The 13645-nt window shown below is 48.0% G+C and overlaps 1 protein-coding gene across 2 annotated transcripts; it reads left to right on the top strand.

Annotated features, from left to right (window-relative positions):
* Nucleotides 1-1659: 1659 nt before the first annotated feature.
* Rhog (ras homolog family member G) lies at nt 1660-12932 on the top strand. 2 transcript variants are annotated; one of them, XM_051192440.1, is made up of 2 exons: nt 1660-1798; nt 11740-12932. In XM_051192440.1, the coding sequence occupies exon 2, from the start codon at nt 11808-11810 to the stop codon at nt 12381-12383; it is 576 nt and encodes a 191-aa protein (XP_051048397.1). In that variant the 5' UTR covers nt 1660-1798; nt 11740-11807; the 3' UTR covers nt 12384-12932. The 2 variants fall into 2 exon arrangements, with proteins under 2 accessions (XP_051048397.1, XP_051048398.1); XM_051192441.1 differs by lacking the exon at nt 1660-1798 and adding an exon at nt 1975-2103.
* The last annotated feature ends 713 nt before the right edge of the window (nt 12933-13645 follow it).

The raw sequence follows: 13645 nt of genomic DNA, 5'->3' as shown, positions 1-13645 counted from the left end.
AGCACATGATAAGCAAACAATCTACCACTACCACTGAGAAATAGTTGAATTTTCAAGTATGTTTTCATTTTGTTCTGTTTTTGGAAACAGGGTTTCATGTGTAGCCTTAGCTGTCCTAGAACTGATTCTGTAGACCAGGCTGACCTCAAACTCACAGAGATCCACCTGCCTCTGCCTCCCAACTGTTGGGATTAAAGGTATGTGTCACCACACCTGACTAGGACTTTTTCTTTTAAGATCTCATATAGCCCAGGCTGGACTCGAACTTCTGAACTTCCTGTCTCTACCTCATGAATGCTAAGATTATAAGCGTGTGCTACCACATCTGGCTTGGAACATATCATTATCAACGGCTTCATTGAAGCCACCTGAATGTGAGGTACACTTCAGGACCCTGCTATTTCTAGGACTCACAAGCCTCTTCCCATGCATCAGTTTTGCCCTCCCTTGATGTCTTTTATTCTCCTTTCCCCACAGGGAGGAATTTGTATTAAAAACCAAAGAAAAGGAAGAAGGTCCAAAAGCAATCAGAACAAGTTTCTTGAAGATCTCACAACATGCTTTCATTTACTCAGTCACTGACTAGCCATTCTGAATCTGATTGTCTTAACTTCACTTTCTATACAGTAGCACAGGCACCTACTCTGTTATTTTCACATCTTCAGGGCGAATTTTTGTTGATTTTACAAAAAAAAAAAAAAAGAGAGAGAGAGAGAGAGAAAAGAATTGATAGTTGGAAAGGTTAAACTATTGATTCTCTTTATTTCGAAGTCCTTGTAAGACCGGGTGTCCATCTCATACTGTTTCCACCGCACCCAGCGGAGCTCTGCACGTGGTAGGGCACCCAGAAAGTTGTTAAAAAGAACCAAGAGCGTGGATTCTCCAGTCAAAGCTCCGCTCCCGGGCCTGGATTGGAAGCACCAGGGGGCGCCCATTAGTCTGTCCACTCGCCTGTCTCTAGGGCCCAAGCCGGACCTCAGGCCTGGGTGGGGTCCCACCGCTCCGAGCAGCTGCGCGCCAGGCCTAAATCGGGGAACAAGAGGAGCCCCACGTCTTCCCACGCCCCGCCCCCTCCCCAGAGCCTCGCGGAGCCGCGAAGTGCGGAACCACGACACGACATCCTGTTTTTTGGGGCCCGCGCAGCTCCGCCTGCGGCTCTGCTGATGGTGTCTTTTTCCCGGGGTGCTGACGGCAGCTGCCCTTCCCCCAGTCTCCCCACCCTCCCTAGGGGTCTGGGACCTTCCCAGTGCTGAATCACCACCATCCGGCACTCTCCAAAGGCTCAGGGCAGGGGTGGGGACTGCCCCAGCCTGCCCCATTCCCGCTAACCCCTGGCCAGCCACAGCTACCTCTAGATTCCCTCTCTGAGCGGAAGGCATTTCTCAGCCTGCTCGCGGAGGTTGCGGGGCGGGAGATACCAGGAAGAGAGCAAATGCCTAGCGCCTAGCTTAGGGCCTCTGCTGGGGTGGGAGGCCAAGTGAGAGCGGGGAGACCTGACCTTGCGGCAAGACCCGTGGGGTCTCAGGGGCCACAGGGCGAAGGGGAGGGAAACGGGGCGCGGGACTGCCTGGGGGCAAGGCTTGCAGAAGACCCCGGGCCGGGGGGGGGGGGGGTTGGAAGCCGCGGACTTCCTGGTCCGCCCCGCCCCGGCCGGCCCGCCCCCGCGCCCCGCCCCGCCCCGGCCCCGCCGGCCCGTCCCCCACCCCCCCACTTCCTCCGGCCTCCAGCTCTCACTTCCTTCTTGAGCCCAGAGCCGCCGCCGCCGCCCCCAGCTCCCCCGTCGCGGGGAGGGCACCAGGTGAGGCCCGGGCCGGGCCGGTGGGCAGGGGTCCTGGGGAAGAGGAGCGCGGCCGGCTGGGACTGGCTGGGCGCCCGGGAGCCGGGAAGTTTGCAGGAGAGAGGCCGCGGGCGGGAGGTTCTCGCTCACTGCAAGTTGGGCGGGCGCGGCAGGCCGGGCGGGGACAGCGGCCACCTCGAGTCGATCGCTGATGGCTGGGTTGAGGGTGGGATCCTAAGGACAGACAGCGCGGGATGCCGAGAGCCGCGAGGGAGACCTCTGCGATCCGAGCCGTGAGAGGCTCGGAAGTGGGAAGGCGCTGAGCTGTGAGGATGGAACTCTGCGGTCGGGTGCCCTCAAAAGTTGTTGGGGGTGTTCATTAGTGTGTGAAAGAAGAGGGCCTCTGGGATAGAGAAGGCGCGCTCTCTGGCTCCGCAGTTGTGACATTTGTGAGGCTGAGGGGGGCGGCGTCTGGGGCCTCTGAAGCTTGAGAATGTAGAGAAAGGTTTCACCCGGGAAGGTCCGGGCTGGTCTGTAGCTACACTGTTGCTGCAACCCTCAGGAGGACCCTGTGGGGAATCCCCGCTCCTCTCTCTCTCTCTCTCTCTCTCTCTCTCTCTCTCTCTCTCTCTCTCTCTCTCTCTCTCTCTCTCTCTCCCTCTCCCTCTCCCTCTCCCTCTCTCTCTCTCTCTCTCTCCCTCTCCCTCTCTCTCTCTCCCTCGCTCCCTCTCTCCCCCCCCCACCTCTTTATCTCTGTACCATGCAACAGGTATTTAGTGAACATGTCTGTTGTATTTAACCGACTCAATCTGGCCTTGCTTTTTTGTTTTGTTTAGTTTTTTTAAGGATAAACTGAGGAAGGAAAAGGTCTGGATACCGACAGTCACTGATAACTTTAAGAGTCAGCTGTGCTTGCCGGAATGGTTGAGAGCTCTTGGTCTTTCTCACCTGAATTCCACATACTATCTTCCTTCACACTCCTTAATGTCTACCACACATTCGTCTTCTTCCATCTGTTTTCCCCCAACCACATAGATGTACTTAAGCCCCAATCTCACACTTAACCCTGCCCAGTCATTCTCTGCTCGGTTCTCTCCTGCCTCCCATTTCCATCTCTTCTCAGCCTCTGGCTAACACATTTTCCCTGCTGTCCTCTGTCTCCTTTCTTGTATCGGTATCTTTAGCTTCGGTGTCCGAAACCGCTTTAGATTTGAGTTTGGGAGTCTTTTCTCGCCTCTTAGAGATGCAGGTTGCAGCCTCCCGATGATGATGATTAAAGGGCTGGAAACCTGTACAGGCGAATAAGCATGCTAGTTCTAGTGTGTCAACATCTTTATCTCTTAGAGACAAAATAACTGCCCTCAGCCTTGAGAAGGCCCAGAGCAGAAACCAGCAGAGTGAAGGGAACCTGCAGTGGGTGACATTGTGGTTAGTCAGGGGAAGCAGTGTGTAGCAGTCAGGGTGGGTGACACAAGAATGAGACAATAGTGAGAAGGGCCATGGGAAATCAAAACTACCCTGATCCTTAGGTGCTTTAACCAAGAGTTTAGCCTAGGAGTTGGGGGGGGGGGCTAGCCTGAAGGTCCCTGACCTTACTGGTTCTAACCAGTGGGGAGAATGGAGTGGGCTATTTGGTATGATAGGAAAAGGAGGGGGCAAAGACAAGATTCTGGAGGGAAAACTGCAGTTGCTCTAACTTCAGTCCTGACTGGTCTTAAATTTTTTATCAGGAAAGGGGGTAAGAAAAAAGTTTGTCTCTCTTCCCTGCAGCTTTCTGGGGACTGCAGAGGTTGGGTACCTGCATTTTCTGTTGTGTCAGAGCCTTACAGGGAGTTCTGCTGACCCTTTTGTCTTCAAGCATCCTTGATATTTGCTTCTTTTCTAGGACTCTATTCCTTCTCCCTAAGAAATTTCCCCAAAGTCTAACTTAGTCTGTCTTGACCCTGTAAGTTCCTTTCTTCATTCTAGAGCTCCTTCCTCAGCCTTTGGATTACACGCTCAGGGATTTTGTTCATCTCCTCTACTCTTCTGTATTAACTTCCCTCCACAAGAATAAAAGAGAAGTGGAGGGGAGCAAATGCCACAATTGGGGGATCTTCAAGCAAAGCTAAATTTAAGAGCTGGGCTCCTTCCCATTCCTATCCTCTTACCACCTCCCAGTTGTCCCTCCCCATCAATTGTTCCTTCTTCTAGTCTTGCCCTTCTCCACCTGTCTCTCCTACTCTCATTTCTGGGAGGTACAGAGGTTTGGCCCCACGGAGGAAATCCAAGGGATCTGTATTAAATCCCAGCTCAGGAAAGGATGTGCATCCCAGCTTCAGGAAAAATCCTCAGGAGCCCCGATTCCTCGATTGACAAACCAGTACTTAATTTAGTGTTCTGTATAACTAAGCAACCCACAGGGCTCTGAGGGCAAAGATAGGATGGAAGTAACAGGGTTTTTCACTTAGGCAAGTTCTGGCTCCATTGGAAGTTTAAGTTAATTGCAAGAAATATGACCAGGATGAGAGGGTTCTAACTGGAAAAATACCACAGGTGGGGGTCTACCCAAGAAGCTGCTGTGCAAGCCCTGGCTACACAAGTATGGTTAAGGTAATACAAAAAAGTTGTAGGGTAACATTGTTACATGTCCTGCTTAGCAATCTGGGCTTTGGAGAGTTGCTTTAGGGGAGATGGTAAGGCAGATGAGGTGTCTGATAGGACTTATAGGGGGTTATGAGCAGGAAGATATGAGAGGCTGTGGTTATACAAGCAGCTGTGAAGATATTGGATTGATAGTAGCTGGAGAACTGGGAATAAGAAGAGTACCTGGGCATAGACTAAAAGCCTCGTCCTTTCGTGTACAGTGTGGACCTGTTAGAGGTAAGGTTTGTAGGGGTCTGGGAGAAGATCTTTGAAGGGAAACCAAAGACAAAGCCTGGGCCACCTCCCCAGATCAGACTGGTTTTCCTGTCCAGGGTCCAGCTTCCTCTTTTGTCCTCATCTCACATGGGGGGAGGGCATGTCCCCAGGAGCTAAAGGAGGAGCTTTTCAGCTAGGGCAGGACCAGGGTGGCTATCTGTTAGTGCTAAAACAAGAGCACTACAAGATGGGCCAGGAGCTGGGGGAGACTTGGATTTAAAAATAAAAGGATGCAGACAGGTGTCAACTTTACTCTTTTGGCCCATTTCTTATTATTTTAGATTTGTTTATGTATATGGGTGTTTTGCCTACATATGTGTAGGTGTACCATATGGATGCCTGGTGCCCATGGAGGATGTCAGATCTGGAACTGGAACTATATGAACCTGTGAGCTACCATGTGGGTGCTGGGAAGCAAATTAGGGCCTCTGCAAGAACAAGTGCTCTTAACCCTACTAAGTTATCTCTCCAGCCCTCTGGCTCATTACAAAGGAGCATGCTAGGGTCATCTTGAATGAAGTTAAAGGTCAGACTAACAACAGTCTTCATCTTCTCTGCTTAGTGAGAGTAACAGCATCAGGCCAGAGGTTAGGAAATCTAGGCCCTTACTCTCTTGGCTCTACTTCAACATTAGGTTGTAAGTGAGGTATGGTATATACCTTTAATCCCAGTAATTGGGAGGCAGAAGCCAGTATTATAGTCTACATATCAAGTTCCAGGCCAGCCAGGGTGATCTAGTGAGACCTAGTCTTAAAAAAAAAAAAAAAGGAACAACAAAAAAAGATTTGCATTTTAAATACTTCCAAAGGGCACAGTGAATACTGATAGATTTGACTGAGTATAGCAGTGCCTCATACTCAGTCTTCCTGTCTCACCAGTCTTAATCTGTCCAGGGCAGAAGGGTCGCCCCTTATGCAAAGTACAAAGATTGCTGTAGGTTGAGAGATAAGAAGGCAGTGATGCTGGAATTTTGTTGCAGGACTCCAGGATGGGGGTGTATACCCTGCCCTCTGCCCCAACACTGTAACCACTGACAGTGGAAAATAGATGTGGAGTTTCCTCCCTGATGTTTTTTTTCCCTTTTGGAAACCCCCTTGCAAGACATACTAAAAGGACTAGGAAGCCCTCTCTGTTTTTGAGTGGAGGAGACAGGATTGCAAGGTTGGTACTCACAGTCTCATGTGGAGTGAGCAAAAGCAAAGGAAGTGCCACTTCATAGGCCTTTCATGGGGCCCAGAGATTGCTGAGCTGCTTCTGAGTGCAGAGAAGCCAGTATGTGAGTCTTCTTCTGTGCTGCTGGATGGAGGAGGGGCAGCTTGGTTCCCCAAGCCAGAGCTGAGCTGTCCTGTCTCTGGGGCTCACCCTTTGTGGAACACCCTGGGTGTTGGGATGAGCTGTCTCAACCCTCTATCTATGTATGTCCTTGTCAGCTACAATTGGCTTGTTGCTTCCTCCTCTGCAATCCCTAGTAAGTAGCATCAACTCTCTCTTCTCACCCTAGGAACTATAGTGCAAAATCCTTTCTATAGGACCCCAGAGTGTGACAAAAAGGGGAGAGCCCCTCAGTGTAGGATTTTTGTTTGTTTTTGTTGTTGTTTTTTTTTTTTTTTTTTTTTTTTGAGATAGGATTTCTTCCACTGTGTGGCTGTGGCTGTCCTGGAATTCACTTTATAGGCCAGGGTAGCCTCCAATTTAAGAGATTTGCCTGCTTCTGCTGGGATTAAAGGCATGAGCTCAGGATTTTTTTTTTTTTTTTTTTTAGGCTAAGAACTAGGTTCTCTTAGGCTCTTCCCTGCTGATGCTGAGAAGGGGAAGAAAGAGTCCCAGCCCTTGGCCTGGTCCCAGTCCCATACTGACCTCATGTCTCTCCTAGCTTCCTCCTCCCAGCCCAGCTGCAGGCAGCTGCAGCACCAGGGTCCTTGTGTCACCTCTCCTGTCTCTCCTTCAAAACAAACAAACAAACAAACTTACAGTGCCCTGTCCCTGGCTTGGTAGCTTTGGCCAACCAAGTCTAATCCTTAGCTTATCTTCTACTTTTCCTTCCCATTTTCTTCAGCCCCTCTGAGTTACTGTTGCTTGACCTCTCAGTCTTTGAGGTTAAGTAGAGCAATCCAGCTTGTGTGTTCATTACTCTAACTTTTTGTTTCTCTGACTGAGGAAGAAGTTGTCTACCTTTGTCCAGTGTCTTGTGGACATAGAGGCTTTCCTTGTTCCCAGTCTCAATGTCAGGCTTGATGGGGGGTGGGGGAGCATTGTATGTCATGCTGCAGCTTTTGCCTTGTGCTAGGCTTCTGCAAATAAACAGACTGCCTCCCCACAAATCATCCAGTAGTAGTTCAGCAATTAACCGGTCAGTACTGGGAAAGGTAAAAGAGGAGAGGCCTGCAGAAGGTGGGAAACAGAACTGAGCCCAGAGGACAGGAAGAATCTGAAGGGGTGCACAGCACTCATGGGAGATGAGCTCTTGTGTGCAAAGAGGGGCAGATTGAGCTCACTGTTTGTTTTTTACTGACAGCGCCATGTGCTATACTCAGAGAGTCAGAAATCAAGCAGGACTTTGCCCTCTATGCTTTCCCAGTCTAAGGACAAGAGATAAGATTCTGGTCAGCCTCCATACGAAATAGATGGAGACTAGACATTGGATCAGTGAAATCACTTGTGACTTGAATTATGAACAGAAACTTGTTTTTTGTTGTTGGTTTTTGGTTTTTCAAGACTGGGTTTTCTGGCTGTCCTAGAGCTCACTCTGTAGACCTGGCTGGCCTCAAACTCCTAAGTGCTGTTTAAGGTGAGTGCCACTGCAGCCACCACCACCTGGCTCGTCCTGAAATATTCTTGGAGTAGATGGCAGTAATGCTTGTCCCTGCTTAGTATTGCTTGTGTTTTGGGGGTAGACTTTGGAGGTCACTTTGCAAAGGATGGGGTAATGTAATCAGAGGTAAGGTTTGCAATGTGCGTCGTCATTAAGGAGGGTTGCAAAATACTGAGAGATTTGTGTTAGAGAGGTGGCTCAGGAGGCTGTAGGATTACACATACCCATCTTTTAGAGACCATGCTTCCCCTCCCCCACTCCCAGTTGGGACACTTCCCCTGCTCTAACTGCCACAGAGATCAGGCAATCAGGCAAACATCAGTACTTCCTTTTCCTCCCCATTCTGGGCCTGCCAGGGACACACCCCAAGGCCAGGGCCCACTGGATACAAGCTGGACTCCAGGGACCATATTTACCCTGATAGAATAGACTCCATCTTTCTGTGCCCCATGAACATACTAACCCTTTTGGGACCATTTCAAGCTAATTACGTTGTTTTGGGTTTGTTTGGTTTTGTTTTTTTGTTTTTGTTTTTTTTGTTTGTTTGTTTTGGTTTTGGTTTTTGTTTTTCGTTATTCTCACTAAAACTCAGTATTTTAGTATTGTTGGCTGGGGCAGGCTTGAGAGGGAGTCATCCTATTCTTCATAATAAGGGCTGGTCCAGCACATCAAAAAGCAGTGGTTGTACTCCTGTGTGTCTAGCCCTATAAGCTAAGCTTTTCTGTGCTTGGGTTTACAGAAACCCAGCCTGGTACTTAAGGGGATATCTGAGTCACATGGAGCCAGAGCAGAGTTAAAAGGGGTGGCCATGCTATGGAAATGCAGATCAGCAGCTTTATGGCATGGTGAGATTTAAGCTAGGTCTTGAAGAGTCAGGAAGATTTGAGGGGGAAAGGGAATAATAGCAGAAAGAAAACAAGAATAAAATCTGAGATAGACGAATGGATAGGACTTGCCAGGTATGGTGCTGTATGTACACCTTTAATCCCAGCACTTGGGAGGCAGAGACAAGTGGATCTCTGTAATTTCAAGGCCAGCCTGGTCTGCAGAGGAAGTTCCAGGATATACAATGAAATCCTGTCTCAAAAAAAGGGGGGAGCAGGGGAGAATTCCAAGATTTGCTTTAGGACAACATTGTAGATCTTTTTGGAGCAAGGAGCTAGGTACTCATACCAAGTACCTATATCATGCACAAATTGTATATTAATGCACTTAGCCTCTATAGCAACCCTGTGAGATAGTACTGTTGTAGCCCAATTTGAGAGATAAGGAAATTGAAGATTATAGAGGCAATTCATCCTATGTCTAGGTAAGTGGTAGAAATAGGAATTAAATCCAGGGCTAAAACCCCTCTTATATTTGATCAACTTTGAATGACAAAGAGTCCAGGACTGATCTGAATGAGTGAAACTGGGTATAAAAACCTAGAGCAAGTTTTTGTCATTTGCTTATATATATAGATTTTCAAACATTTATTTACTAAACGAAGTTTGTTTTTTAAATTATATTTATTACTAGGAAGTAGAATTCTGGAGGTTGAAACTGGGCTTTTATATATACTAGGCAAGTGCAATACCACTGAGCAACGTTCCCAGCAAAAAGGTTTTTTTTTTTTTTTTTTTTTTTTTTAACTCATAACCAAAATTCAATCCTAGATGCTGGCCTCCTGCAGCACTGACAGTCTTTCCTTCCGATTTGATATAAGTTAGATGAGCCTATGGTATAATTATCGGGTGAAAGGAACTTAGCTGACCCACTTCAGCCAAAGAATTTTAGGGAAAAGAACTGCCTGGGAGCTGGAGATAGAGCTTAATGGTAGAGCAGTTGCCTTGCTTGTATGGGGCTCTAGGTTCAATACAATAACAATGACCAAAGTACTAAAAATAAAGGAAAAGGGAGAGGATTGAGCTCGGAGTGAATAGGGAAAACTAAGCCAATGCTACTACTCACACATGAGCATCATACGCCGTGTGCACAGTACACGAAAGTATATTCACTCTCATGCTACATCCCCACAAGGCCAGGAAGGCACAAGTGTTATGATTCTTGCTATATAGATGAAGAAACTGAGGCTGTGATAAAGAAAGTGACTAATTTGTTCAAGGCCCCACAGTTAGCTGGGAGCCATGTGATACAATGAAGATGACTTAGGACTTTGGATCACAGAACTGAGTGCATGTCCTGGTTCCCATACTCTAAATAGCTGTGTGAGGTTGGATTACTTTAACAGCTCTGAGTTTGTTTTCATCGTCTGCAAAATAGAAGGTCATGAGGAGGATCAAGTGACAATGGTACTATGCCATCAGTAAACACTTGTACCATACAAATGTGTTTTACTGACCAGCAGGTGAGCCCAGTTGGTCAGATTCAGGTATTTAGTGCTCCTGATCATATGCCACACCTTGTTTTGGACACTAACTTGTTCATGATCCTTTTCCGGTGTCAGGCCCTCTTCCCTTGCCAGCCCGGAAGCTATTCTTCCTCCCCACTTCTTTGAGAGCTGGTTTACTGATTGCTGGTTGATAGCCACCTCCCTAGAGAGCCTGTTGTACTTTCAGTCTCTTGGGCCTTATGACTGCTGTCCAGGAATTCCCTCCTTGCCTTCCTGCCTGTCATTCATTGCTGGACTTAGGGGGAGGGGGGATGTCTTTGTTTTTTGTTTATTTTTTGAGACAGGGCTTCTCTTAGGTAGCTTTGGACCTGTCCTGGAACTCCATCTGTAGACCAGGCTGGCCTCAAGCTCATAGAGATCCACCTGCCTCTGCCTCCCAAGTGCTGGGATTAAAGGCATGCACCACCAACACCTGGCCCCCTCAGGCTTTTTTAAGTTATATTTTTTAAGTTAGTATATAAGAAAATAGATTTCATTATGAAGTTTTCCTATGCATGTATCATTGTAATTTGCTGATAATTACCCTTCCTCTCTCTACACTGATGTCCTTCCTCTTCCCAAAGAGTTTCCCTTCTGCTTTCATGTCACACACACGTAACTCTGCTATATATTTAAATTTAGATTTTACATATGAGAGAAAACATGCAATATGTTTTCCTCTGGGGCTGGAGAAATGGCTCAGAGGTTGAGAGCAGTGGCAATATGTCTTTTTTTGTTTTTGCTTTGGGATAGGGTTTTACTATATATCTTTGGCTGGCCTAGAATTGACTAGGCAGAGTAGCTTGATCTCAAATTTATAGTCATCTGCTGCCTGAGTGCTAGGATTATAGATAAACACACCACACAAAGTTGTGTGTATGTGTGTGTTTCTACATGAATGCCAGGTTCCTTCAGAGGCCAGAGGCAACGGCTTCCCTACATTTGGAGTTACAGGCAGTTGTAGAGCTCTTCAAAGTGGGTGCTGGGAATTAAACTGCTGAGCCATCTCTCCAGCCCTGTCATAGACCTTTTACCTTCATTTCCTGAAAAGAAAAACTGAGACCCAGAGGGGATTAAGTGCTTGGCTACAGTGAGTCAGAGGGCTGAGGTAAAACTTACTCTTTGGTCTTCCAGTCTGAGGTTCTCTCTGCTGCCCTAGAGGGCCTTTATTTATGCTACTATCCACTCTGAGGGTCTGCCTGAATACTCAAAGGTTGAACACATGAGTACAAATAAGATGGGAATCCTGTTAATAGGAACATGAGAAGTAGCCTCACCACATAATACCATTTCCCTCCCAGCTAGTCCTAGAAGAAGCTGCAGCTGGGAGGGGACCAGTACCAATGCTTGGGTCCATTGCAGCCCCACAGCACCAAAATTCCTTTTCCACTTCCCAACAAGGGGTCTCCATCATGCATATTGTCTTTAATTTTTGAGGCTTTGGAGCAAATATTGGGAGATCAGACTTGTGAGAGGAGTCCATATGTAGTAGTTGATCTAGTAGATTCTTATATAGAAGAATAAAAATAGCTAGTATTAATTAACCAGGTACTACCCTCAATGTTTTAATTCATACAGTAAGTACATGGAGTCAATACTATGTCCATTTTGCAGATAAGAAAATTGAGATTTAGAGGAGTGGTTTGTCCATTGTTGTTGCTAGAAATAGCAATGGGATTCCATCTTAGGCTGTTACCAGAGCTCATATAATGCTGCAGCTTTGCAGCATCTTGCTCAGTACCTTTCCTTGTTTCTAGTGTTTGTCATGATGAGATTTTGGGATGATGTCAGAATAACTGAACGAGAAGTAGTTTTCCTCTGTATGTCTTCATCTTTTCTTCTCCTAAATCAAGAATGCCCCTTTCATTCTCTCCATAGGTTACTACTTCCAGTGGAGTCCAGAAGAGGGAGGAGGCATTGCCTCCACTCAGGCAGCTTTACACACAATGCAGAGCATCAAGTGTGTGGTGGTGGGTGATGGGGCTGTGGGCAAGACATGCCTTCTCATCTGCTATACAACTAATGCCTTCCCCAAGGAATACATCCCCACTGTGTTCGACAATTACAGCGCCCAGAGTGCAGTTGATGGGCGCACAGTGAACCTGAACCTGTGGGACACTGCGGGCCAGGAGGAATATGACCGCCTCCGCACCCTTTCCTACCCTCAGACCAATGTCTTTGTCATCTGTTTCTCCATTGCCAGTCCACCCTCCTATGAAAATGTGAGGCACAAGTGGCATCCAGAGGTGTGTCACCACTGCCCTGATGTGCCTATCCTCCTGGTGGGCACCAAGAAGGACCTGAGAGCCCAGCCTGATACTCTACGGCGCCTCAAGGAGCAGGGTCAAGCACCCATCACACCGCAGCAGGGCCAGGCACTGGCCAAGCAGATCCACGCTGTGCGCTACCTCGAGTGCTCAGCACTGCAGCAGGACGGCGTCAAGGAGGTGTTTGCTGAGGCTGTCCGGGCAGTGCTCAACCCAACACCGATAAAGCGTGGGCGGTCCTGCATCCTCTTGTGACCCTGGCACTCAGCTTGGAGCCTACCCCTGTCCCCCCACCAGTTGTGCCTTGGCGCCTTGTCTGCTCCCAGCTGTGCCTTAAGGACTAATTCTGGCACCCCTTGCCAGGGGACTCCCTGAATGCCTTTTATTCCTTAAGAAGGTACACAGGGAAAAGGGCTTTGGGCCCCGCCCCACTCTGCTTGGGAATACCAAGTATTCCATGAGTTCACCTAAGCCAGGTTGACCTTTCCAAGAGGCCAACCCAGTGCTGCCTTCCATTTCCTGCTACTGACCAGTTCATCCAGCTTTCCATAAAGTTGTTGCTGCCTATTGTGGTGCCTCCTCTCAGGTTAAGGGCTCTAACCTCTCTGCCTTTGCTCTTGGAGTAGGCTCTCCAAGATATTCTTTCCCTCCCCCAAGGGAAGAGCCACAGAACCCTGAGAAGAAAAATGTCCTAACCTGCCCCATATGCCCAGGCCTTATGTGTCTGCTGACTGACTCAGGCCCCGTGCTCCTGGGGGCCTTTCCTACCCCCATCAGCATCAATAAAACCTCCTGTCTCCAGTGGCCCTGGCTCCTCCCTATGTGCTGGGCATTAGCGGGTGGGCATGAGCTAGGGCTCCCCAGAGACTGGGAACCTTTTGTCTCCTCTAAGAGAGGATAGAAGACAGTAGGCTTCATTGTGGTTCTCTACCACCACCCCTCAATTTCCCTAACAAAGCTTGGGCTCAGGCCATAGATGCCATAGTGGACTAGGATGCAAAGCTTGAGGAAAAGACTTCCTGGTCAAGGCTCCAAACTGGGGTGTTGAAAGCCATGAGTCTAAAGACATGTGCTTTCAGTCATACATTTGAGTTGTCCCCTTTGCCTACAAGGGGACAGGTCTTTATGGCAGGATTGTAGCCAGAACCGGGCCTCTGCTTCCCTCTTAGCTAGCCCCAGCTTCCAGGCTGAGTCATTTCAGAGATAGCTCAGCCACTTCTGTACACCAAAATGGAGGTTGAGGCCAGCCTTAGGAAACATTAGACAGCAGGGGTAAGGGAGACACCACATGAGAATGAGCTGCTGTAGCTTTAATCCCTCCATTGCTCACCTCAGTTCCCATGCACAAATGAGCCCCAGTAGTAACATACCTACCCTGATAGTTGGCAAATGACAAAAAAATTTATTGTCCTTTGAAATAAAATATACAAATAAAAGCTGGGGATCTGGGGCAATAGAGAAAACGAAGGAAAAAAAAAAATCAAGGAACCCATTCTGGAGCAAGGAAATCTACCTGT

This window comes from Phodopus roborovskii, unplaced genomic scaffold, assembly GCF_943737965.1.
Source record: "Phodopus roborovskii unplaced genomic scaffold, PHOROB, whole genome shotgun sequence".
Taxonomy (NCBI): Eukaryota; Metazoa; Chordata; class Mammalia; order Rodentia; family Cricetidae; genus Phodopus; species Phodopus roborovskii.
The sequence above is the reverse complement of the archived record's forward strand: the minus strand, read 5'-3'. Positions and strand labels throughout refer to the sequence as shown.